Source organism: Poecilia reticulata, linkage group LG5 (genome assembly GCF_000633615.1).
Source record: "Poecilia reticulata strain Guanapo linkage group LG5, Guppy_female_1.0+MT, whole genome shotgun sequence".
Taxonomy (NCBI): Eukaryota; Metazoa; Chordata; class Actinopteri; order Cyprinodontiformes; family Poeciliidae; genus Poecilia; species Poecilia reticulata.
The window spans coordinates 11,498,265-11,526,165 of NC_024335.1; the positions used below are offsets into that span (position 1 = coordinate 11,498,265).

General features: G+C 36.1%; 1 protein-coding gene across 2 annotated transcripts; it reads right to left on the reverse strand.

Moving 5' to 3' along the window:
* Positions 1 to 408: 408 nt before the first annotated feature.
* Positions 409 to 24,534, reverse strand: igfn1.1 (immunoglobulin like and fibronectin type III domain containing 1, tandem duplicate 1). Of its 2 annotated transcripts, XM_008409018.2 has the most exons (24): positions 24,390 to 24,533; positions 20,290 to 20,375; positions 15,159 to 15,278; positions 14,015 to 14,157; positions 13,780 to 13,879; positions 13,626 to 13,670; positions 13,101 to 13,134; positions 12,816 to 12,999; positions 12,583 to 12,696; positions 12,336 to 12,504; positions 11,419 to 11,691; positions 10,476 to 11,270; positions 7,112 to 7,236; positions 6,871 to 7,012; positions 6,488 to 6,781; positions 6,103 to 6,399; positions 5,332 to 5,511; positions 5,105 to 5,233; positions 4,697 to 5,005; positions 3,691 to 3,776; positions 3,420 to 3,612; positions 3,049 to 3,345; positions 2,429 to 2,755; positions 409 to 1,519 (listed from the first exon to the last, which is right to left on the reverse strand). In XM_008409018.2, exons 2-24 carry the CDS (start codon positions 20,336 to 20,338, stop codon positions 1,515 to 1,517), a joined length of 4,410 nt encoding a protein of 1,469 aa, XP_008407240.1. In that variant the 5' UTR covers positions 20,339 to 20,375; positions 24,390 to 24,533; the 3' UTR covers positions 409 to 1,514. The 2 variants fall into 2 exon arrangements, with proteins under 2 accessions (XP_008407240.1, XP_008407241.1); XM_008409019.2 differs by lacking the exon at positions 409 to 1,519 and having other exon boundaries at positions 2,617 to 2,757; positions 3,050 to 3,345; positions 24,390 to 24,534.
* Between the last annotated feature and the right edge of the window lie 3,367 nt (positions 24,535 to 27,901).

A 27,901-nucleotide genomic window follows, 5' to 3' on the forward strand; every position in this document is an offset into this window, starting at 1 on the left:
AAAGGTAGTTTTCCTGGGTAGTTTTTTATTCTCATGGTTAGAATACACATGAAGCCTCTTCCATGCTTTTTCCACATTACTTAAGAGGGAAGAGTTTTTATTTATTTTGCTCCAACACCAGATTGGATTTTGATAAGAAATGCTAGTATTGAAATATAGTGAATTTGCTGAAAGACTATCATAAAAGCTGAGCTATAATTTTAATTCTATTTTTTTTATGAAAAGCAAACTATACACATAAACCAGAGCATGTTTTTGTAGCTTCGACTTGCATTCAGGACTTGCATCCAGAAATTATTCATGTTTTTAGTTGTTTGGGCTGTTGACCTTTCCTTCTTCCATGATGCTTACGAAGGGATGTTGAACAATTCAAAAACATGAACAGTCACAACATGAGAATGGTAGACATACATTATTCAGACAAACTTTAATGAAGCTTGACATGTGGGATGAATTTTGAGGCACGTTATATAAAGACTTGTTACATGCGTCGTGGATGTTCTTTTTAGTGAATCAGTTTTAAAACTTCTGCATAATGTATTTTTTATGTCTAAAGTACTTGACTAACTCATTGTTCAGTTTTAAAAAGTTGCATCAAAATGCAATGTTCAATATTTATTAAAACTTTTCACACAAATTGGCATATGAATAGCATAGTAATTGCTTAAAACTGCAACCTTGCATGCACAAACATGGATATTTTCACAATGACCTACTAACATCTAGTGTTATCTAATAGTAATGTTTAATTGAAGTTCAGCATACTTTCCAATTCTAAAACAGTTCCTGTTTTCACTCCTCTCAGGAAGGCTCATTTTCTCCTACTGAGTTCCCACTGTGAAATCTTAATGTTTAGGAATAAGGGATTCAAAACTTGTCAGCATGTGGGAGCCCCTTAAAGCCCCGAGGAGCCTGACGTTTGCTCAGAACCCATCTCGTATGACTAGATTTTAGCAAAAGCAAAACCCCGCAAAACAAACAACTTTTTACGTATTAATCCTTTTTTTTTTTTTTTAGTTTTTCTGTTACTTTGCCTTTGCACCATATTTCATAACAGTTGGCATAATTCTCTGGTAAACTCACAACAGAATACAGGCAACCAAAACAAAGTCTGTGAGAATAAAATGATGGCAACCATCTATGTTGCAGAACAGCCTAATGAGAAACAGCAGAAAATTATATCACCTTCATGTTAAAATCATTAATTCAGGCATTGACAGTAGAATCAAATCAATAAATCATTTCAGGTACTCAAATGGCAAATAGTTAAACTAAATATATAATTTGTATTTTGTATATTCAGCTTTCTAGTTTAATAAAACAGGTTAAGTACTAGGTCTATAAACCTAGGTTTATTTTTTATTTGCACATTAAAGTTTTGACAATCAACTTTTCAAGATGAGGCTTCATCTGTGACACTGAATGTACATTTTACACACGTCTGGGATTTGCTTGATTGTAAAACACGTCAGTTTCCAACTATGTGGCTTATGTGGCATTGTCTGTAGATCCCTTTACTCTGCAAAGAAAGCAAATGGAGATCATTAGTCATTTTTATTTAACTGACTGGTAAATTAAAATATCAAAGTTAATTTATTTGAGTAATTCAGCTCATAACTCACTCATATTTCATACGCAGTGTCATATGTTTTGTATTTATCTTGCTGTTAATTCTGATTAATTTTCCTTACAGCTATTAAAAACGTAAAATTCTGTTTCTCAAATTTTAATATTGCATAGGACTAATAAATAAAATATGTCTAATACAGAAACTGGCCTTTCAAAAAGCCTGCCCATGAACTGTGCGGCATGTGCTCTGGATTCTTGATAGAGGGGTTATTTGCCATGAATTACTGCATTTATAACATAACTTGGGGTGACTAAAGAAACCGACAAGTTATTTTCTTCACATTTTTTCAGGTTATCATCTTGGCACTGGTTTAAAAGCATCTGATGTTCTCTCATTTTCTTAACTGGCTTCAGAAAAGAATGCAACAAGGATAACTATTGTTATCCTTGTTGTTAAGTGCAGCTATTTTTTACCACACATTTTCCTTCTACTTAACTGTATATGAATGTGCTTGAATGCAGACACACTTAAAAGTGGATTCTTTTGCATTTTTTGTCTTGCTCTCCTTGAGGAGAGGGGCTCAATGACTGTTGGCTATACACTATCAAGTTAACAGTCCTCCCTAGATTAGGTAAGCCATAAGTAAATATTTTTGTGTTTACATGTTTTGTATTTTATAGCTGTGAGAAATAATCCTTGAGGGGTAAAAATAAACTCTTAAAATGTTTTTCTTTAGTTTGTTTCTGTCACTTTTAAACTTAAATTACTAAAATAAATACAATTTTGGATCGTATGCTAATTTATTGAGATGTACGTGTAATATTTCCATTAGTGCAAAGCGTTCTGTTAAGGACTTACCTCTGACTGTGAGTTTAGTTGAACTCTCTGCTCTTCCTAAAGCATTTTCTGCAACAATTTTGTATTCCCCCGTATCCTTGGTTCCCACCCTTAATATTAGCATAGAGCAGACCCCACAGGTGTTGGAGATGAAGTAGTTGGTGTTGGTATTCAGACTGATGTTGTTGCGGAGCCATGTCACATGAGGTGTTGGATCTCCTTTTACGGCGCAGCTCATGTAACATTCATAGCCTTGTGGAGCAGTGTGCATTTTCAGGGGGACAAGGAATTTAGGAGGACATTGCAGGTCACAGGCTTTGGACTCTGGCATCTTCACAGTGAATTTTTCTGCAGAGAATCAATATAAAAAATTAATTGGAATATAACTATTGACTTAAAAAATAAAGAAGCAGTTCTTCACACTCTAGTATTAAAAATGCCTCTTTTGACAAACTTGTTATGTGGAAAAGGGCTAGAATCTGTCTTGTTAAGTAAAATATATTTGGTCAGCTTTATGAGTATCTGAGCAACAAAATAAAACTTAAAATTGTTAAAATATTGCATTTACTTTAGGATTTGTGATGCGTAGTTGCACAGTGTTGCAACATATGTTTCTAAACCTGAAAAGCAGATTCGGTCACCTTTTTTGGCAGGAATAAGCCACTTTGCAGATTCGGATGGTTTAGAGGAGCCCATGTCATTCTTGGCATAGACTCTAAACTGGTACTCTCGACCCGGCATGATGTTGCAGGCCGTAAATTTGTTGTTGAAGATTCGATCTGCAATGGTGTTCCAAGTTCTCTTGACTGAATCTCTCTTTGTCACCATGTAGTGCAGCCTGTCATCGCGCTTCTCGTCTGGAGATGCGGTCCATGAGATGGTTACTGTGCCAGGAACGTTTTCATCCAGATCCACAGGACCTGGTGGCTTTGGCTCATCTAGAGTTCAACATTTTTGTTACTCGCTTTACTGAATTATACATCAATGGAGAAAGAAGACCACTATTACTTACCTGTGACTCTAATTTCAATGCTAAATGTTTCCTGTCCTACAATGTTTTTAACAATGATGGTATAGATGCCGGTATCTGAACGTTCCGCTGAAGGAATCAAAAGCTGGGATGTACCCTCAGCATTGCTGATGGTGACCTTTTTAGACACTGGCACGCCATCCTTTAGCCAGGTTACCTCTGGCCATGGTGAAGCCTACAACACAATATGAAAACATTACTTCCAGGAGTTTATAGGTATGAATTAACTTCTGTAAATCATCTGATAAAGTACCTCAAAGTTAATGGTGAATCTTGCAGAATTTCCTGCTCTCACAATCATAAAACTCTTGATTTTGGCATCTGTGAATCGTGGTCTCACTATTTAAAGAATAGAAAGCAATTGTGTTTTTATGAAAACTGAATAGACAAACACATTTCACTGCAAAAAGACAAAATAAATTTCAACTACAAAATTATACAAAATTGTCCTACGCACTACACTGATACATACGATGATTCTGTATAACTTATAATAGCGCTGATTATACAGTAAAGCACATCTGTAAAATCATATCATGATTCGTCCCATCTTTTTTTGAGATATCCTGGAAATACATTGAAAAGAAAAAAATATATCATACTGTTTAGAGATAAACTACACTTGAAGCTAAAAAGAACCAAATGTCTCCCTGTGCCCCCATATTGTTCAAATTACCAGGAAATCTTGTTGAAGTATCTAATGGTCAGACATGGCCTAACATAACCAAATAAGCTATTCAATATAAGTTATGTTAAAGTAGCTATTAAAAGATTAACTAAAATGAATAAGTTCTGCTGAGTTACATCCAGGTAATCTGCAATGTATCATTTTTGTTCTAGATGGTACATCAGTTTCTATGTTTATCACTTTCAACACTACCAAGTTTAGAAACTTGGTAGTGTTGAAACAAAGCTATCCATACTAGGTGAAATGACAAATTCATCCATTTACAATGGATGAAGTAAAGTTTTTCAAATCTTTATTTTGGAAAAGGTTTATAGACTTTCGACCACTTTACTACCCATGTGGAAATAACTGGCCAATGCACAATGCAGTTTTAGCTGTCTCTGTCCTGTTAGCTTATGTGGAAGATAAGGTTCATGAACAGGTTTTTAGTTGAAATTTAATTCAATTTCTAATAATTATTGTAACTTGAATGTCCCCCCAAGCAATAGAGGATAAACTGGCAGTGCCTGGTTTTGCATGCTGTTTCTTTAAATGTATTTTTAGAGACTGATTTAGGTGCAAATGTACTTACCAGGAGGGGGCATAGCGAGAATGTAATTGTCCAGCTCCTGAGGCACTCCCTCACCTCCATCATTAGTAGCAATAACTCTCACCCAGTACATGGCCATTGACTTCATGCCTTTTACCGTATATGTAGTCATGGTTATTGCATTAGAATTACATCGATCCCAGTCTGTGTTTTCTGCAGGCCTGATTTCCACAAAATATCCCTTTGCTTCATCCTCCTCTTTCTTAATGTCTTTGGGCTTGTTCCAAGACAGGGACAGGGTTGTGTAGGTGGAATCTGTCACTTTCAAATCAAGCACTTTACCAGGAGGCTCTGAAACACATGATTTGGCGCCACTTTTAATGTCACACAAATATTTTATGTAGATTAACAATGACAGCTCTGTCACAACATTTGTAAACATCCACCTACTTTTAGGGTCTCTGGCAAAAACAAACTCAGATGAAGTGCTGAATTCGCTAGCTCCAGAGTCATTGATTGCAGACACACGGAACTCGTACTCCATGCCCTCAACCACATCTTTTACAGCAAATCCTTTACCTGAATAGGAACATTAATGAATACTCTTGATTAGTTTATCCTCAAAAATAACAAAGTGCTAGGAATTAGCAGAAATCATAGATAAATTGTAAAGTAACCTCTAATAATCTCATTTGGGGGGTTAACTTGGCCCCAGAGGTTGCTGCCCTTCTTGCGTTTTTCCAGGTTGTATCCCAGAATGCTGGTTCCTCCAGTGTCAGCAGGAGGGGACCATGTGAGGTTGATGCAGTCCTTAAAGGCACTGGCAACCTTTGGTGCTGATGGAGGTGCAGGATATGCTGTATGCACAAAAAACATACATTTGTTTCAAGTTGTTTTTAAATGCATTTGTTATAATATTTGTTTTAATTCCTTGATTCACGTAAATGTCAGGTGTCAAATTTAAGATTCTGTTATCATTGAGTTAAACTGAAGACATGTGAGAAGGGGAAAATCTACACAATTTGAATATCTTCACATGCTAACTAAGTTCAAATTTGTTTTAATTATCAATTTCAAGTTCCAAGTTTTCCATTTTGTTTTGTTTTTTCATAAATGACTACTTGGAGAAATCTTTGTGTGGTTTTGACTATTTGGGTAAGATTAAAAAAAATGGAATTTGGTAAAGCACAGATCATTTACAATTTAAAACAATAATTTTGACACAGGGGAAATATTCATTTTACCACTATTTTCTTATTGAGTATATAAAACCTGGTGAGGACTTGCATCAAATTCAGGACGGTTACATACGTGTAATAAGCCTGCTTATAAGGCACAGAACACATCTGCTGTGAACAACACTAATTGTTTCAGTTATATTTCTCTTCACTACAGATTGGTTATTTCAGTTGCTAAAAAAACCCCCGATGCATTTAACTTGAACTTACCTTTTGTTCCAGCCTGAATATCTTCAGTTTCCATCATTTCACTGGTTCCCATTTCAGTCTCCACTCTGATACGATAGCAGTATCTCCTACCATGATCCACGTCGGAGTCCCTATACTTGGCCACAGGACCAATTGGTCCAACCTTCTTCCAGGTGTTCCGTCCAACTTGTTGTCGTTCAAGGATGTAGTTTTGTATCTTGCATCCACCACTGTCCTTTGGGGGTCTCCACTTGAAATCAATCACAGAGGAGGAGGCTTCAACAATCTCCAGAGGTCCCATTGGAGGTGTAGGTTTATCTGTCGGAATGCAACACGTTATGGTAATATAGTATTTTAGTTGATCAGAATGTGTTATGCTTACATGTTACTTTTGTCAAATACATACCAAGTACATTTAGCTGGCTTACGGCCTCAATTGTCCCAAACACATTTTTCAGTTTTATCTTGATTTCACCGCTGTCTTTGTGCTGCAGCTTCATCATCAGCAAACGACTGGTTCCATCAGAAGTCTCAATATTTATATTGCCTTCACTTGAAAGTTCTTCACCCTCAAGATACCATTGGACTTTTATTGGCTCCCGGCCAATGTAAGACAATTTATAAGTAGCTTTGTGTCCCTTCTTTATAGTCACAGGAGCTTTAAATGCTTCTAGCTCCTCTTTATCAAATCGAGGGGGATCTGAAACCAAGAAAATGCACAAAACCTTTTTTAAAATTCAGTTTAAAGACTTGCATTCACACTCTGGTATATTATGGAAATGTTTTTACCTTCAACAGCAATTTCAGCCTCGGTTTTTCGGCCATCGGCTTCAAATTTATATTTTCCAGCATTTTCCTCTGTGACTTTGTGGATTTTAAGCCTGTGGAAATATCCTTCTTTTGAAATTGTTAAACTCTCAGAAGCCTGAATCTGGAGGAAAAAATACAAACATTACAACATTGCTTTATTGCTTCAGCGTCATCCAGGTATTCTTTGCTGATAATAACTGCTTTAGGGGTCTGAACTCACCTCAGCTCCATCTTTGTACCAGATTCCTACACACTCTTCACTGCTTACTTTACACTCTAACTCTGCTGCTTCTCCAATAATGGCTTTGCAGTCAGAAAGTCCAGCGTGAAAGTGAACGCCTGGGTCTGAGAAGCAAGTAAGTTAATAAATGCACGCATTACCCTCCTTTTTACAATCATATTTTCTAATTTTTCTCTTCTTTCTAAACACGAACACAATTAAAACCAGAAAAAATATGACCTTTTTTTCACTGTCTGGCATAAAATCAGTCTACTTGGGGTGTGCTGTGGTGGCTCAGGGGTTAAGCACAACCCACATATGGAGGCCTCAGTCCTCGACGCAGCCATCGCAGGGTCGATTCCCGGCCTGGCGACCTTTGCTGCATGTCTTCCTCCTTCTCTCATTACCCTGTTTTCTGTCAATTAACTATCAAATAAAGGTCACTAGAGCCAATAAAACCGAAAAATAAATAAATAAATAAAATCAGTCTACTTATTCATCATTTTAGGAGAGTTATGATTTAGTTTTTGGTTGCTGCTTTCTTCAAATCCAAGAATTCCTACTCCTATATCCTACCATCACTATGCATGTATGTAATTTTGACCAAATCACGACAATAAAAAAGTTCACAACATTTCAGTTAATTTAATGCACATCTGTTGATTTATTTTTAACTCAATCCCTTAAATGCACTGCTTCCATGTGTGACGTGTTGAAAAAAATGTTTTGCTAAAATATCAGGAAGAGAGTTATGAACCTCTGTTTGACCATTATTTACTTAATTATATCTAAACCATCCCAGCATCATGTTGTGTGGTTGTTTTCCTGCAGGAGGTGCTGATGGATTTCACAAAACACATCCCAGCATCACAAAGAACATTATTCAGAAAAATACAGAGGGTTAAAGCTTGGACACAAACAGGCCTACCAAATGTAAATTAATCCTCTGTGTTGTCAAAATAATCTACAGAGTGGTTTCAGTACAACAGAGTCAATAGTTTAGAGTGGCCATTCGAGAACCATAAAGTTGGCAGAGGAGAAAATGTGTGGGAGCGAGGTGGCCTCCAACCCTTACCAAGTTTCACCACATCTGTCAGAAAATATTCAACCTGTCATTCACATTAAAATTAAATCAAATCAAATGCTAAGATGTTGTGTCAACTTCTGAATTTGAAGAAAGTACAAAAACTAATTTCACATTTTGCAAGTGGAAATAATTTTGGTCAACCTACATGATCTTAATTAGGAAAATATGACTTCATGCCAGACAGTAATGGGGAAAAATGTTGTTTTAAAGCAGTGTTTGTGAATATGTGGATTGAACTTTATATGAATAAATGAACAGTCTTTCTTCTCTGCATACAGACTTACCTGCATAATATTACATCTCAAGTAATGTTTTAAATTTAATAGAATTCATGTATGAAGTCAGGAAAAAACATCTCAAAGTGTGTTTTTCCTTCATTTGAATTGAAGACATCTTCATGAACATGAAACTTAAATGGCTTATTTTCTAGAGGCTTTCTTCAGTTTGACAAGTTGAGTTCTTAAAGCTTAAAAGAAAGTCTTCTGTGCCATTCATTTTCCTCTATTCACTTTATGTTGACAGAAATACAAGCTGTTGAGAAAGAAAATTACCCCTTCAGTACTGAAAGTTTGTTCTTCATTTGAAGAACTTCTTATTTCTCTGATGGAAAGTCAGTCTTTAGTAAATGTACAAAAAGTAGGAAAAAAAATATTTCTGGGCATTACCTCCTCAAAGGTCAGCTCATCTCTTTCTTGATTTTTCTGTTTTGTTAAAACCTCATTTACACAGTGACTATTTCAGTTGCATTGTCTTAAGCAGTGTGTCTATTACTCTGTGTTAAAATCATTTGCCTGAGTGCACCATCTCATCCTGAATTAATATTTGAAACACCAAGCAGGAATGTTAACACAGAGGCATTCAAAGCACAAAAGCTTTCAAATTGTCCACAAAAGACAAACATTGAGACAAACAAAAGGATTTTCTGCTGATGTCCAACCTGCAGGTCAAAGAAACACAGTTAATGACTAATCTGATATTCACAGACTGACAGACTGACAGCCAATACTCCACAAACATAACAAAACCAAAATTGGAATCAGATGTATTTAGTATTCCTTTAAGGCACAATCGTGGTTTTAATGAACTCTTTTGTATTTAAATTTATGGTAATAAACAGCTTTTTGCCTAGTGGTTATGGACGTATTCTGTTAACCTACATACCATATCTCTATAAATTTTATCAATGCATTGAATAATTTAATGCAATGATTATACCTCCCATGCAGCAAATAATGCAGTACTCGGCAATCTTACCGCTAACTCTCTGCTCGATCAACGGGATGTGCCGTGCACCCCCTGAACATTTGCCAGCTGTTGCTGGCTCACCTTCATCTGCACCCTCATCATCACAGCTTGCTGCTCGCCCATGCAACTTTCACCTCGGGCATATCTTCTTCCAACGTTATTGGCTTTTCATTTTAGTTGATTTCATTTTAAATAGCATCAAGTCAATTTTTTTTTTCATCTGCTGTAGAATTAGCCTGACAAATAACATTAATAAAAACAAAAAAACCGTTAAAGATTAAAAATCACCATAGTGAGAAGATAAATTGCAACAGAAAAAAGCAAAATGGAGAACAGGGTCATGGAGAAGATCAACCATGGGATGCATTTTGCATGCTTTGTGTAAAGTTTGCTTTTATGTACTCATTAAAGCAAGTGTGCATTTAAGTCCATATCTAGGTTGATTTCTACCATTTCTATTTAAATCCTGCCGATTTGTTCTCAGTTTTTATAAATCAAACAAGAGGTTTATAACACAATGAAAACAAACATGTTTACACACATATAAGTACACTTATTACACAGAAAACCCAAATATGCCAAATATATCAAATACACTGTCTGGCCAAAAGAAAAAAGTTACTGCTTGATTTTCACAAGCCAATTTGTGAATTTCCTCTTCTTTTCTGGATCATTTTTTCCCCCATCTTTTTATGTTCTATCAGTAATGATAGTCAATTTTATACAAAATTATCACAATTTATGTTGTATATCAAACATTGCTTGATATACAAAACTTTTAAAATAATTTTACAATACTTGTAAATAAAGTAGATAATAGAGTAATGTTAGGTGTTGGTTTTAGACTGATATGTGAAGTCAGCTATTTTTGTTGGAAAACTTTCGTCAAGTATTTCCAAAACCCACCATAAAAAAAAAACACATTTTCTGCATTTACACATTTTTTGCTGAGTAAAAATAAACCTAAAGGAAAATTGATTTTGATGGTAGTGAAAATGAAAATAATATGAATTTTATGATTTAGTTTCTTACCTATAACTTCATCAGGAACCAGTGGGCCAGCTCTTACTCGTTTTCTCCGCTCCCCTCCCTTTTCTCCTCCTTCTCCTTTCTCTCCTCCCTCTTCTCCTTCACCTCCCACATCCCCCTTCTCTCCTCCTTCCCTTCCTTTTGCTCCCCCTCCTCCTCCCTCAATGTCCTCATCTGAATCTTCAAATGAATCCTCATCGCTTTCGACCTCAGAACCTCCTTCCACATCTCCACCCTCATTGCCTCCAGCCCCACCTGCAGCAGCTCCACTCCCATCTCTCCCTCCAACTCCTCCAGCACCTCCTGCACCTCCACCTGCGGCACCAGCTAGACTACCTGCTGCGCCGCCTCCACCTGTAGCACCAGCAGCTCCGCCTGTAGTACCAGCAGCAGCTCCACCTGCAGCACTACCTTCACCAACACCTACAACCCCCCCTGTGGCCCCACTGACCCCGTCGGCGGCAGATCCTTCCCCAGCACCAGGTACTTTTTTCTTAGTTTTCCTAACAGCTCCATCTTTGCCAGTGGCCGCTCTCTTTGCCTTTGCTGCAGCTTTGGCCTCAGCCTTTGCTGCAGCTTTGGCCTCAGCCTCTGCCTTTTGCTTTGCTCGGACAGCTGCAGCCGCCAATTCCTTCTCTTCTTGAGCTTTTTTGGCGAGTTGTGCTTTTTCTTCCATTTCTTTCTGATATCTTTCTTGCTGTTCCTTTGCTATTCTCAGCAGTTCTTCATCATTGCCTGCTCCAGCAATGGTGGTTTTCCGTGCTGCCTTTTTGCCCTTTTTGGCTGGATCTTTCTCCACTGTAAAAAAAATAAAAGTAAAATAAATACATAAATAAATAAACAAAATTGTGGTCTTGTAATTGTGTTGTCTTCATATTTGAGGTATTTTTGATCGGTCAGAAGATTATTTCCAAACATCAAAAATGGGCAATAAAAGTTTTCTCACCTTCAACCACAAGCCAGGCATTGCAAGACTTGATTCCTGCCACAGCAGCATAAATGCCACCATCCAGAGGCAGGCAGTCCCGCACAATCAACTTATGGATGAGTTTATCTTCAGATACAATGATCTCATGCTTCTCATTATTTGTCAGCAAAGCACTTTTGCCATACCAATTGATCTCATTCATTGGTGCAGTGAGTACACACTGAAAGAGAGCATCCTCTCGTTCTTCCGCCTTGACTTCTTGAATTTTGACAGCAAAGTCAACTTCAGGCACTGCAGAGTTTGAAGAGGGAGACAAATGCCTTTCATTACCTCTATACAAATAATGCAACTTATCTAAGTCTCATTGATGGACACTTTGTGTATGTTTGATTCAAACAAACATCAGTGTGACATTGGGTGAGATATTTTACATTTTAAAAGCAAAAAAAAAATCCCAGCAGGTTTGATTTTTATTTCATATAAGTTAAATGTTTGTTTCTGTGTTAATTAAGCAGTCAATGGCTTAGTTCTGTGTCTGTTAATGACCATATCTTTGCATGTTTAGCCCAGTTCTTCTGCAATAAAGGAGACATTGCTGCCACCACATTTTACTTTGGCTTTCATCTTGGATATTTTACCACTGGCTAAGAGTTGATATATTTGACAGTGTTCCTGTCCTATATGTAGTCACTAGAAGATTTACTGCTGCCAATAACTTTGTGTTTTTCTTTCACAAAGCAGGTATTCTTGAGCCAGTCCTGTTTTTGGAGTCAGATGACATTTCTTCTAAACTACCACTATATAATCACAGAAAAAAGTGGCACAAATCTTACCTTGTTTTGCTGGTACATCTTAAAGTTTGAATTATGTTGTGAATTGTAAAAAAGGAACAAACACAAACATTTCAAGTTGCCTTAAACCTAATTGGCTCTTACCTTTAAAATCTGTGGAAAATACATTGACTCCCTCCACATCCACAGAGTAGAGCCCAGCATCATCCTTACTTAGGTTTTTGATTGTGAACACATATTTTTTGCCAACTTGTTTTAAGTTATGCTTCATTCCTTCTCCCTCTTCATTTGAGAATGGCACCATGACACCATTCTGCAGAGATTTTCAATTTTATAATAGTTTGCTTATCAAAATTCTTCAAAATAAACAAGGATTGTCCGTGTGCCTCACCTTATACAGAAATATTTTGCTGCCAGAATCTAAGAGGTCCATATCCAACTCAATTGTTGCACAGTCATCATCTTTGACCTCAACGGGTTTGAGCGTCCTGATATGTGAGATGAACTGTAGCAAAAATAAGCAGGTGAACGTAAATTATGAAAAAAATAAATCATGCAAGAGTACTTTTTTGCTTTTGGGGAATATCATAACTCATCCAAAACAAGAAACAACAGGAACTGTACCTGTGCAATCTCCTCTTCTCGCTCTTTTTTCATTTCAGTAAGTTTCTTCAACATGCCACGGAAGTCAGTGATGCCATACTCTGCACAGATTTGCTCGTAATCTTTCTTTTCTGCACTAAGCAGGATTTCCCAGACCTTTTCATTTGCATCCATTGTCTTTTCCTCACGAGTTCCATCAGGATTACTGCAAAATGACACATTTGTTGTGTGGAGCTTGACTAAAACATTAGTTCTTGTGGTTGAAAAGGTACTAGGCTACCATAAAAGATAATACATTTTACTGACCGTGTTTTGAGTCTTTTTCTGAACTCTGTCACATCTAGGGAAGATATGAGACAGTTTATGTAAACAGACAATTTCTTTTCACAATTCACTGACTCAAAACACATCTGTCTGCAAGTATGGGATATCTTTCTATCTTTGAAATGTAACTGTTTTCCTGAACATGTTAAACATAGTTATAGATTACTAAATTAAAATGTCTAGACAAAGTAAAAAGTAGAAAAAAAATGTTTTGTCACATTTATTTTACATGATTTGTAAGAGATGCCAGTAAATGTGGCACTAAATATAAAAACAAAAATATATCTAATATTTTTAAAAGGAGATTTTTCACTTAATAAAATTACGCAAGTAATTACAGAAACAAAATTATTTGTCAAAAATTGTGGTAATGTACTGCTGCAATGAAATCTTATTTTAGCCTAAGGCTTTTTCAAAGTCTGGAATGTGTTTAGTAAATCAGCATACTAGCAAAAGCAAATGAAAGGACATTTATGATTTTGTAAAGATTAGTTGTGTAAGATTTACCTTCTCCTTGAATCTTTTGAAGTTCCTTGGTCTTAGAGAATCCCACTGTGAACAAACGATACAAAACTTTAATTCTGCTTCACAATGTGTCCACATGATCTAGAGATACCTTTATCAGAATAAAACAACTTTAGTTTTACACAGTTAATCATACCCTCAATAATATTCAGAATAACGGTACAAACAGCTCTCCCATATTCATTGGCTGCATAACACTTGTATGTGTCAGCATCTTCTGGAGCTACCTTAGGGAACTATTACAAGGGTAAATAGAGGAAATGTCAGTTTATTGTTTTAGTCATAATGTCAATGTTTCATTGTTATGTATTAAAATTTTTTATTTATTGTCGATGAGAGCAATTTGTATTTTTTGCTTTATTAAAACTTACCTCGAGGGTATGTTCATTTGATGCCTCATCATATTTTTGCTGACACACATCAGGGTGAAAAATGATTTCTCCATTTGCTCTGCTCCATGTTACAGTAGGTGTTGGATCTCCCACCACAATGGCTTTAAAGTATGCAAATTTACCTGCAACATAGCACTCTTACAGTCAACTTAAAAAGAAATGAACAAAAACAAACTTCAAAATAAATTGGCCATGAACCAAAAGTAAGACATATTTTTCAGATGAGTAAATATAGATAATGTTTTAATTGAACAATTTAGGATTTTAAAAAATATATTTTTAATGTATTTATTTACAAAAAATAATGAGAGTTTGTTTAGTCTGGCTGACATCAGATTCTGTCTCGAACAAAAATATGTGTATTTATGGATATAGCGGTAATTAAGTAAATATTTAATATAATTAACACACATTGTTCCTGGAACGTGATCATATTTCAGCTCTAGGTTCTTGTTTAATTGGACATGAAATGCTTTCTGTAATGTTTAGGACGTTGGTGATTGAGATGGTGAAGCTCTCTAAGACACCTGAGTGAGGGTAACCATAATGATCTCTTAAAATGTAATTGGAGAGATCAAAATATTGCCAAAGGGAAAATAAGAAATAACAGCTTTGTTAAAATTCTAATTGTCTTCTGAAATATTGATTGTGACATTGTTTAAAATATTGTTTAATAAAAATCAGTGATGAAATTTTTGTTACGTATTGCAAATATCTTATCAGAGTTGATAAATCCATCTCACATTTTTCTGTCTTTATAGTTTTTTTTTTAACTCTTTACATATAACCATTTATTATCGTGAATATCGTTTTCTGTTTTAGACGTGGGGCTACATATTTGCAATACATTACCTTGTGGTTGTTTATATTGTCCTACTGCATTGATTTTTCAGCTGTTAATTGTGGTAAGATTGCAGTTTGACAGAAAAAAAAAGTCTAAAATTCCTAGTTCTTGCAGAGACCAGACATGTGCAAGTGTTTTGAGTTGTTTTTCTTAAAGGCGTGTATTTATTTTTTTTAAAGGCTCAAGCCTTTGAGCTCAGATTATCTGCCCCCAACCATTCTGCTCCTTTCCAGGTAATCTTAAAAACACAGTTCATATTTGCAGACAGGAAAATCTTACCCTCTTGGATAGTGAGGGCTATGGGTTTCCGTGTGAAATCTGGAGTTGTTTTTCCTTCAGGAAGTTCCTCCATAAACTGTGTAATCATGACACCAGGCACTTTTGATTTCTTCTTGATGCCTAAATGAATCAAGAACCAATTAAGACCCAATTAATTAGCTTACAAACAGAATAATGCAAAACCAAGTTTAAGTGCACAAATAAGCAGAAATTCCTTTAAATGTGTATTTTAATCATTGAAATAGTTTTTTTTTTTTTTTTTTTTTTTTTTGCTCCATCAGATACACAGCATAACACAAAAAAGACAGTTGGACAGCGCTGACATTGATTTCCATAATGAAAACAAAACAAAAATTAACAGGCTGTATGATTGTCTTTTAAGGCCCACTCACACCAGGCTATGACTGCTGTGTGGTCTGAAAGAGCTGCACAAGAGTCCAAACATTGATGGATTGCAGAAAATCTGGAAAATCTTCTTCTATGTTATCTGTCCTGATCCGATATATTTTCGTCTTCTGCTTTCCTGGTCACCCTACCACAGTCCATGAGAATCACATTGCTTGGCGATTTCTGGATCACCACTGCCAGTTTCAACCTTACTGTAAAGAATGAAAGACATTTAGTGTTTTCAGCATGTTAAAAGCAGTCTATACAGACTGCTGTGCACTAATAAGCGTGCCATCTGGAGCACATATTGTAATCTGCTACAAGACACCATTAGGAGGATACTTGTGAATCAGTCAAGCCAAGCCGCTAAAGCCTTAGGTTGTGATTTGAGTCCCACTGTGAGTGTTGTAAAATTAGACTGTAAAACTGCAAAATAATGCATTTAAAGTGCAGTCTGAAAAACTCAAGTCTTTCTTCAGTCGTTCAATAATCACAGCCTGGGGAGAATTTAGAGGTGTGTAATCCTCTCCCTAACTGGGTGTCCTTCTCCAGCAATGAACCAAACACTAACTAATTTATTTGTCAAAGGGGGCCTGAGCACACTCCTATAGCATTGACACTACAGTGACTTGTTCACTACAGTTGACTGCTTATGTTCTTTTGACTAAAGCCAGAGACGTGGCTTAATGCACTGCACATAACAGCCATAGTGCCAAGAGAATTATAGTAGCCTTAGCATGAGGTCAGCATGGCCAGTCCAGCTTCAACTTCTCAGAGGAACAAGCCTCACAGCTGTGCCAGCTCCACTGCTACTGGTGCCGTTACACCCCCCATGCCTCTTCAAGGACTTCTATGCTGGCATTACAAATAGAAACCACAACAACTTATTTCCTTACATAAGTTGTGTCAAAGTTCAAAACAGTCAGGGAACTCTCATGTGAATAATGTGAAGCTTGGTACGCTTTTAATATTTAACAGATGAACTCTCCTAGACCCCACAAGGTTTTTATGCCATTATGCAGTTTTAATCTGGTGTGAGAGGAGCCTACATATCAGGCATGTATGTTTACCCAAAAAGAGTGTGATCCTGTTGGGAAAATGCCACTAAAGCGGAACAAACTGTGACCCAAACATGCTGTTACACAAACCCACAATAGATTTTCACTACATTTTGTTCCATTTTACTAACCTAACATAGTTTTATTTTAGCCAGCTGAAGTGTGAAGGGAATGGATATTTGGTAAGTTGCCATTGTTTGACCCTGCCAATATTTTTTTTTCTCACTCTCCTGGTTTTTACCAATCCCACAAGTATTCTCACTGGGATAAAATATAACTTGTTTAATTTCCATTCCCACCTACTTTGCTTCTTTTTGCATTCACTTTACCCTGAACTCTCACCAACACATGTAGCACTAAGCAGAGTTAATGGAAAATGCTTACTGTGAAAGAGCAAGATAAACTGTTAAATCTTTCTTTTTTTCCAACAGGAACATATTCTATATTCATACTTGGGTTAACAGAGAGGTTGTTTTTAAGTAAGAACTACCTCTGTTTTACATCATTCACAGCTCATGCATGAACTAGAATATATTTAAAGAATTTCTGAACTGGTTTTCCTTTTACCCTGAAATGTATAATGAATTACATTGTCTTGAAACTGCAAATGTAATATGCTATTAATGTGTATTCAAAATATCTAACTCTCCTTTGCTCAGTGATTTGAAAAAGCTTTCCCAAATTTACCTAAAAAAACAAAGCCAATCTCTAATAAGAGTTAGTCTTTGTGTAGTTTGTCTGCCACTAAGGTTCTGCTTCAGGAAACAGAACTTAAGAATGTTTAGATCCTTAACCCCAAGTTCAGGAAAAACTTAATAAACCTTGGGTTTTTGCTGTACCTCACGTCCTATTGTCTTTTCATTTCTTCATCCAAACAGTGGATGTCAAGATGCAAAACAAAGTGCATTTTTGTGCCAAAGCTTTGTCTGGAGGAAAGTGTGAATTTTTGTTGTTGTTTTTATTGTCTCCAGAGACATACATCATATATAAATTAAGGACAATCCTATTTTGCTACCAATATTTCTAAGTTTATCTGTAATCTGTTTACAAAAAAAACGGGCTTCCAAAGCATATCTGGTTTTAAAACCAAGATGAAAACTACGTAAAAGGAGAGATCACATTTATTCTACTTTAGCTTCTCTCTATTAGCTCCCTGTTAAATTCAGAATATAATTTAAACATCTTTTTGTACATCAAAGATTTGATTGTTCCATATGTTAGTAATGGGGTACTTTGCTTTCAAACTGCAGGTTTATGGAACATCTGCGCTTGACTTACCCTGCAGTTACAAAAAGCGACAGATGGAGCAGGAAGATAATAAAGCTAAAAGTGGGAAAAGTTGCTCTAAGCAAGTAAAGAGCAAAATTGGAGATCTGGAAAAAGTTTTAACTGGTAGCATTTTAAAATATGTTGGGGTACTTTGGGCACTGGCCTCTAATTAGAGTTAATTAGTTGGGTTGGATCAGGCTTGGACACAATGTTTATGGGGTTCAGCTGGGTTGGGCTGTATTTTTAGGCCCAATCTAAACTCAAAATGTTTTTTTTTTTTTTTTTAACAAATCTCTAACAAAGCCCTGAAAGCTGTAATAAAGCTGTGGCTAAATTGCAAATGGCTGTATGTTCCTTTATTATGTGACTTTTTAAAGTAATTAGTTGGACTGGATGTTATATAGTGGTATACGAGTAAAAATTGATTTTCAAATGGTAATTTCCACATTTCAGATTTTTATTAGAAATCATTTGTGATAACCATGTGCTCATCCATATAAAATACGTTGAAGGTTGGAAACTGTGGAAACATTCAAGGAGTATGTTATTTTACAAGGCTTGTACATGTCAGGGGTGTCCGTTAAGCTGCTTATCATAAGCCTTCAATGTAGGGGTAAAAAAATGACTACACATTTAGTAGTTTTTGTATCCGAGCAACTCCATGACAGCAATATGCCAGAAAGCATAAAGAGGTCAAATGTTTCAGAAGTATCTATTTTTTTTAAGTTTGCTCTTTTTTATATTTTCTCTGAGAAACAACAAACATTTATAATTAACCTTCCTTGTGGGTAAATGATCCAAAATTTGACTTATTTTGAGCTTAATGAGAATAAAAATAGCTAATTTTATCAGTCACTTTCTCTGGATTGTCATGTTGTATGATGTTTCCTGCAAAATAGATTCCTGAGTTGAGCTTGAAGGTCACATTTGGATAGGACAGATCTGGATTCAAGGTTGTCAGTAAAAAGTGGCATTTTCCCATCGACTCTCAAGCTACAGTAGAGACATCACAATCATTCACAGCGCCTTCTTGTTACAGCTTGTCACAAGTTTTTACATGGTATGAAGGTTGTCACAATGAAATGCATCCATTGCGGCACAGAAAGGTTTGTCATCCATTTTTGGAAAGCACCTTTCAAGGTTCAAGGACAGAGTTGATAAGGATAATGGAGATGTAATTTTTCATGCAACGAAACCCAGCATGGCATCATGCGTACAGAAAATTATTCATTTGTATTTTGATTATCTTTTTTTCTTGCATACCTTTGTCGTCCTGGTGTACTCCCTCAGAACCGTCGATTTAACACGCAACATGACAGAAGGAAAAGGCACAGGACAGGTAAATAAAAATCCTGACAGAAGAACCATGGCAGGTTGGAACTTTGACAGGATTAAGAACACAGAAGAAACACAAGGGACCACATATTTAGAGTTTGTAACTCAAGGTTGGGTGGACAAATACAACACAGAATATCTGCAGATCAAATATGCAGAGACTGACAACACAACAACAACAACTATTAGTGATAGACAAAAGATAATGCAGCATGTTAGCATATGACTTGGAAGAGTTGTGCCGTGCAACTGTTAAGACTCAACACGAAGCTTTCTTACATATTTCCACATTGCAGGCTTCTCAGGATGATTTCTGCTTGGTGCTTGAGATTAATTCAGGTAATACTTGGAGAAAAGCAGGTTGTAAGAAAATCCATTTTAGAAAGATATTGTTTCAATTCCGTGACTATTTGAAAGCATCCCTAATGTGGTGCATTGACTCCTATGTGGCCATCAGGTCATGTGTTGGACGTTCAGTAATTTTTTGTTGCCACATTTCATCAGGAACAGAGGTTTCCTGTGATTGTTCTTTGGGGGATACAGCTTGGTTAAATTCAATCTTCTTTTACTATATTTTTGTGATTCTGTTCTTGGGAAAGAGAAAAGCACCATAATCAGAATGCAGTTCTGACCGGTGTAACTTGATAGTTGTTTCTTGTCTTTGTGATGCATGAATTGGGTGATCTCATCACCATTTCTCTCTGTATCTTCTTTGGTGAGATATCTTGACATTAAAGGTTAAAGAGCAAATAAATTGTCACTGGCAGTTTGAGTTCCTCCACTTGATTTTATTTCCTCTGCAATTATTAGCTGTTCCCAGCATTAACCAAAAATGTTGGGTTCCACATCTTCAAAGATCTTTCAAGACTAGATGACATTGGTACTGTCTTCTTTGCTGTTGCTGTTTTGTTGAGTATGTCCACGTCCTGAACATATTTGATTCTTTTGTCGCAATCTTAAATGACTATGAAGTTTACTTATAAAGTTTAGTTAAGTTTTATTATGTTGATGATCTCTGGATTGAAAGAAAATGAAGGGTGAGGCAGCTGGAATACCAACCTTTGGCTGACTTCTGCACTTACCTGCCTGCCCAGTGGCAGTTTCATCGGCCACCTTTGTCTTCTTCAACATCTTTATTTCCTCTTCAGATCAGCAGATTCAGAGGACTCTGAACAAAAGACAGAGAGATAAAACAAAAACCCTTAGCACCTCATACATACATATCTCATATTTTCCCCAGACTTTGAGGAGACAGACTTAACTTAGAGATGGCTCATATCTTATTATTAACGAATTCTCTTTGAAAATATAAGCACAGACCACTCAAAGATTCTTACAGAAATATCTGCCATTTTCGGAACATTGTTTTTTTTTACTTCAAGTTCAAAAGGCTTTTTAGTTATACCACTCCTTCCCGCTGATTGCAGTTACCTAAACCTGACAGTAAGAGGCAGCAGCTGGTGTTATTTACAGTAACTGTTGATCATAACATGATCTGAGTTCCTGTCTCATGAGGTCTTCACAGGCAGCTGTAAATTAAGCACAGATTTTAGTGAAGACTTAAAGATGCACGAAGAAGAATTGGATATTTAAAACTATATAAAGTGGCAGTGTTTGGACATTTGAAAATAATTTACATATTTTTAGAAGGAAAAATCTGCAAGAGAAGCTACTTTCAGGTATAAAAGACATTTGGTGGTATAATGCCCTGGGAAATGTGCACAACTTGGCAAAGCTCTGCGTACTGAAGCAACAAATTCATCTGTAGTTTCATGCAGACATGAACTGACTAAAAGGGTCATACTTCCTATCACATACATTTTGACAAAAGCTATCGGTGTGGTTCTTTTTATCCTGGGAATTGAGGCTGGGTTAGCTTTATATAATGTAAACAAGTGTTAATTTGTAAACATTTTGTAATACTGATGATAGCTATCTGGGCAGTACGTATTACAATAGAAATGCCTCTCTAAACTCATATTCTTATGTTTGGAATGACACCTTTTGGTTGGTTGGTTTGGAATGTACACTCTAATCATTATAGTTTCATCTGTCCGGATTGAAGTATATTTTTTAGTCTCTTCATGTTTTTTTTGCTGTATAATTACCATGTTGTTAAATAAAAATACAGGGAAACTCATAACATCCAAAAATACATATAAGTAAGAGATTCAGGGACTTGCTGTATCTCTTCTAACATCTCTTTGGTCATAGATTGACTGACAAACTGCATATGCTGTACTGTGATTTGTTTCAGTGACGGTCCTTTTGATGCATAGATGAACAAATGGTAGATATGAGAGTGCTGGTGTTGAATTTAAATGTTCAGAAACTCTGTTTTAGTTTCTGTCTGTTGCTGTGTAAACTTCTTTTCAGTTAATCACATCAGCAGATTACACACTCAAGACTAAATGTTGAATCTAATCATAATATTACTTACTTAGCCCACAATAGTTTTCACCCATGACAGATTTAAGTATATTTTTTAATCGAAAATTACTTTCAACTGAAAAGTCTGCTTCTGATAGAAAATGAGACAGACATCTTTGAAAGGAAAAGAAAACAATGTGAAATTAAATTGATTTGATTTTAATTGCAAAGTCAGCTTTTTTGTAATTTTATTTAATTTGTTTTAGCACATATGCAGCATATGTTTTTAATATACATGCTTTTGCATTTGTACTATAAAGTGAGGAGTTCTTGCAGCAACATTGTACTATAAACCACATAGGTAAGACCGAAGCAGTCTGTTGGTGAAGATTTGCTGGCTTGAGGTTCTGTTTAATAAAAGATATCCCACCCTCATATTCTCCAGTTTTGTTTTGTTTTGGATATTTTTTTTTAGCTCATTACACGTAGGGTGCAATGTTTGGCTTTTGCACTCTTAATGTCTTAATGAATTCTGACTTCTGGAGGAGGGGTACTGAAGACAAAATGGTTCTGAATCCACCCTGAACAAGACTGTGATTTGTGCTGCAGGCTACATTTCAGGAGACACTTCTTTGGCTTTGAGAGTGAAAAAAATGCATGCCTAATAATGCCATTATGTACATACAAAGAGGCAGGTTGTCATTGATGGTAACCTGAAAAGTTGTTCAGATTAAGGTAAGAGGCAGGCTTTTGGAAATGTTCAACCTCTGAAAAGAAAAAAAGAAACTCTGAGCAGGATGTTACATCAAACCATTCCTTATTTACTATAATTGCTCAGGTATAATATACAGGAATAATTCATCACACCATAAGAGCATGAATATATAGGTTCTCTCTGTAGATGACAAATGTGCAAATGCGACCCCTTTCTTTTTGTGTTCAATCCTTTATTTCTCTCCTAAGCGAAGGCATTAAAGATGTTGCTTCAACTAATTCTATTTGTATTTCCTCCCATAGATTTTACCACTAACTCAGAGCTTTTTTGAAAATTTCCTCTCTTAAACAAAGGAAGTGTTTCTCTTTTCTTGAGTTTTCCTGTCTTCTAAAATCTGTGGTCGATTGTGACTTATAAATGTTCACACTGAACCAGGTTCTGCAGTAGTTTTCTTTCTTTTAAAAGGAAGTCTTCTTTTCCATGTTCACAACATCCATGCACATTATGAGCGATTTCTGCAAAGTTAATAACTGAATGCTTTAAAGCCAGTAGCTCAGTTCAGTTGGGTGGGTATCCTTGGAAACCTATAACCAATTAGTGTGATAAACTGAACTTAAGGACACTGTTTTATTACTAGGATTGAATTGGTGTGTATGTAATTGTCTTTGAATGTGCCTCTATATTTTGATGGAAATTGTTTAATATTTCAGTATATTGATGTATCTGTTTGCCTCCTGGCATTTATCAATTGGCATTGTATATATGAATAAATTGAAATTAATTGAACTGAAATCTAAATCGGTTTTGACTGTAAAACTGACACCAAGCAATATTGGACTTGCATTTGATTTACTGTGGACATATTCAAAACTTTATAATTTTGTATACACTTTAGTAGCATGTGTTTTAAAGAAAACACAAATTTGAAAACATTAATATGTACATAAATATCATTGGGTAATGTTCTTAATCCTTTACTGTCTATATAGCTTGCCTTGGGCTATACTTGACCAATTCCTGCAACAAGAACAAACAACATCTTAAAAGAAGAGTTTTCTGAAAAGTCTCTGAAGTCATCGCACAACACAAAGTCAGAACATACTTAATATAATAGCAGTACGTGACATCCAGCTTCCACCCACTTCAGCTGACTGCACCACTGACCACATACTCTGAAAATGGCATCTAGTAGCTTCTCAGATGTCGCTCCCTGCTTTTTTTCCTCCAACATGTCAGTGATCGCAGCAGAGTGAACAAGACAGAAAGTGGCTTGAGCAATGTAACTCACAAAACTCAGCTTAATGGTAAGACCTTTGGTGACAAATGAGCTCTAATGGTGCTACATGAACCTCCCTTTGGATTTGCTCATGTGTTCAAAAATAGCATGATGTCAAATTGAAAATAAAAAATGTTTTGTATTTTCTCCGTCTTAGAATTTTTTATTTGCTTTATTTTATTACATTGAAGACATTCATGTTTCTAACGATGATCTTGATATGCATACATTTTAAGGTGTACCACATAAAGATGCATGCAGAAGTCAACATGAAACACAGCTCTGCAGATTCTTCAACGTCAAAAGAAATTGATCACTTGCCAAACTACAGTCCACTTCTTGCTTCCCAGCTCCTAAAGCTCAGGTTACTATTGAATTGATACCTTCATCTAAACTTAGTTGTCATCCAACAGCTTCACATCTCTGACCATATTTCACTGATCCAACCTCTTTAAAAATGTGAAATTTAAGCTCAGTAACCAGGATACGGTGATTTCAAGCATCAGAAGCAAATATGCAACATTTAATCTACAGCCTAATGAATAATGTTTTAAAATACTTTGCAATGTAATGCTAAGTGTGCAAGGTACTGAGTTTAAAACGACAAGCTTTATTCTTGGACAAGGATAACACTCATGTTTTTTCTACAGTTCCACTGCAACTGCCTAGACTAGTGCACTTATCTTTTCTATCCCATTATCATTCAACATGAAGCATTAATCTGGATGTTAGCATGTGGAAACATGCAAAAAATATATATCTCTTTTACTCCCCTGCTCTGTAAAATTTCTGATCAAGCCTTCATTTTGTGAACCACCTACCTGTTCCCTTCTCTTTCAGACAGCACTCTGGTCACACTGTGCCTTCCCTTATTTTTTTTAACCGCAATAGATCCTTCCTGCAGCTTGCAAAGCAGTGCTTGATGCTTTACTTCAGCTCAGACCCAGTGACTGCCAAAAGCCATTTAGGCTTTTTACATGTCAGTGATGACTCCAGAGGCATTAGAGGTCAAGTGGGCGGTGAAGCAGGGTGGGTTAAATACTTCATAAAGGTTTTTTTGTACTTCAGTCTGGATATGCAAGTTTGGCTCTAGATTTGAGGTGAAAAAATGCCCTGCAGCTTAGAAACCATGAATGTTTAAGGCGTGGCATCCTTAAATTGTTATTCTCTTATAAGAGGTGCGATGCTCAACTGCACAAGTTTTTTTTTTTGGATAAGTCTTAAATGCACAAACATAAACATCTGTGCAGACTTCTATGTGCTGTGTCATGCATTTATAATTTCACAGACTGATTTAGACATTCACCTCCACTAATTGATTCTTGATGACTTGAACATAGCAATTACTTTCCTGACAACGTTAATTAACAAAATAAGCTGTCTTGAAATGGCTAATATTGATTTGAAAAACTGGGGAGGAAATAATGACAATAATGTCTATTGGATGAAGGTTGATACTTAGAGAAACTGTCATCTTTGACAATTTTTGCTGCAGACACTTTAGAACTGAAGCCATAATCCATATAGTCTTATAATTAGAAGTGGTCAGACAACAATAGTATCTACTATATCATATCACTTGAAGAAAGCGTACTTAGAGTTAACGAATGCAGCTGGAAACATGTTTGTCTATTAAATCCTCTTATACTACATTTAGTCATTGTGAGTAGATGTATTATTTAAAGAGAAGGGAGAAGTAGCCAGTCACTGTCCAGAAACACTTAAATAAAGAGGCACATTATTCCATCCCATCGCATGTTCAGCCTTTACTGGAGCCAGGAAGGCTATGTTGTTTCTATTTCCAACTGAAATTTGATCTAAAGCATCCACAATCATAATTTACTCAGACAAATAGACATTCACCTTCACAAATTCACATGCAGTGGGAGACTATTAAAAGCACCTTTAGACAAACATTGCAATTTGATCCTTAGCATCCAACAACATCCAGTGACCAAGTGATATCCAATTCTATTTGTACTCTTCTTACAGTATCTGTTCTTATTTACTCAGTATTTAAAATTTGCATCCCCAGTAGCATCAGCATGTTCATATCGTGCATATCGGAGTGTTCTGTTTTATTTTTCATATAGAAAATGGCAAAGCCACCCACAAATGTTACCAATTTTACCAAATATTTTTAAACAAACACAGACTAGCATTCCCCTTTTAAACGTGTTTCTTTAGCCACATGCCAGTCTTACGGCATTCCCCAAATCTTTATGGCTTTAGCAGTAAAGTTTGACTTCAACACACAACAACTATAAATCTGAAACACTGTACGCAAAGAATTCTACTTCCAAGTGTCATCTTCCAGGGGATGGTAGATCTGTCTGTTTAGGCTCAGAAATAAGAGTAAATTTGTAGCTGATTGTGCGTTACCACATACAAACTTCCTGTCAGTATCTCAGGAGGTTTTAGTTTCTGCAAATTTTGACTTGCTTTATTATTGCATTATGTATTGAATAAATTGACTCGGTCAAGTTTCTCTGGTTATGGTTAAGGATACATGATTTGTTGTGTTGTGTAATGTAATGTTTACTGGTTTTCTCAAATGTAAATTGTGTGATGTTTTTATAACTTAAAGCTCTTTGAACTGCCTTGTTGCTGAAATATGCTGTACAAATAAGCTTGATCATTGATCACCAGGAAGTAGTAACTGATCTGAAATCTATTGTAAATATTCACATAGAAATGTAAAGATTTAGCCATTTCAACATAAACATAAATTAGTTGTGATTTATAACTCGCCAAATCTTAGCTAATGTTCTTTCTCAGAATTCTCACCTCCAACCCACCATCCAGTTATAAAACTGTATTAATTATATTAAGCCCATCCTATTCCTTGATTTAAGTCTGCTTCCTCCATCAGTATCTCTTCTGCTCTTGCCATTAATCCATTTGAGTCACAATGGTATGTCAGAGCTTTACTACTACAAATTAAGCGTATATCCATTGCAGTATCCCTTATTTGTGTATTGTACATCTTTTGGTTGAGTAATGTTTGAAATTTAGAGAACATTGAGACCATTCATAGTTAAAATCAGTCTGACATGAAACCAGTTTTCCTCCAGCCAGTGGTGCAGGTCACTAGTTTTCCTCCTCTGGGTGGCTGCCCCATATTTTTTGTCTAGATAATTTTAATAGTCTCATAATCAGAGAGACATTTTTATCAGCTTCTCGTAATGTTTTAAAGCTTCGGGAAATGCACCATGCGATCAGGGAAATTGATGCCTCCAGTCCTTGTAAGAGGCGAGAGGCTGATGAGGTCCCAACATGAGCTTGATTTACTGCTCTGCTAGCTTTACAATGCTAACACACACAGTTGGGACTCAGGCCACAGCAGCAGATGGATAAATCTGGAAGAATTTTCTATTCCTTAGAATGTAAAGAAATATGTACCCGAGTTAATACAGTTTTTTTTTACAGATCAGTTCTCATTGCATGTATGCTACATATATAGGATGGAAATGTGTTGGTGTAAAATAGGTCCCTGTGTTTTTTTAAAGTTCAATGGCAGATAGGCAAAATTCTTTCATGTCTGGCTGTAGTTGGCCTCCATCTGACCCCTGAACTCATATTTCAAGCACTCACATATTGAGCAATAAAAAGCTGCTAAACTTCTTACTTTATCCACAATAATGTAATGCTTGCTCTTCACAGTTCTCTGATCTTAAAGTGGTGCCTATCATGTTCCTGTCACAGACTCAAGAGCATGGAAAACTCAAATTGAGATGAATCGCACTTTTAAAATATTGCTTTACTACATCACCAGAAGACACTGATCAAAGACAACTTTGACTAAAGCAGCTAAGCTCAAAGAACCTTTGATTAGATTTGTGTGAAGTATGTGGTGTTAACTCGGCTTAATGTTAAATAAACACATGCTTACAGTCATTCTAAAACTATTCTCACAACGGAAGCAGCACCAGTGAAGTTTGTATTACAAACCCTTCAATTACAGTCTTGCTTAGCATCAAGCACAGTGTGATATTTAGCATGCTGTGTGCTGTCTGTGGTTAAAATGTATTTCACTTTGAAAGTGGTGCACTGTGATGCATAGTCAGCAGCAAGTTAACACACAATGTCTGTCAAATTGGTTTTGCGGTCAATGTGAAAATGGAGAATCTTTACAAGTCCCCCACTGATTAGTGGATCATACCGCTCAATTTTCGTTTCTTTGTTGTTTCTCCTTCTATCGGTTCCATTTACATGATGATGTTATTTTGGTAGTTTTAGCAAACAGTGGCATCTTCAATGATAACACAAGGAATGGGATGTGCTATACTTGATATATTTTGTGCACATGGAAAATGCCCATTATCTGGTTGTT

Excerpts from the sequence above, each read along its gene's own strand:
- igfn1.1 (XM_008409018.2), bottom strand. The coding sequence starts at position 20,338 with ATGTTGAAGAAGACAAAGGTGGCCGATGAAACTGCCACTGGGCAGGCA. Across the intron at positions 11,271-11,418 it reads TGCCTGGCTTGTGGTTGAAG|TGGAGAAAGATCCAGCCAAA; the intron begins GTGAGAAAACTT and ends TTTTTTTTACAG. Across the intron at positions 6,782-6,870 it reads GGCTGAAATTGCTGTTGAAG|ATCCCCCTCGATTTGATAAA; the intron begins GTAAAAACATTT and ends TCTTGGTTTCAG.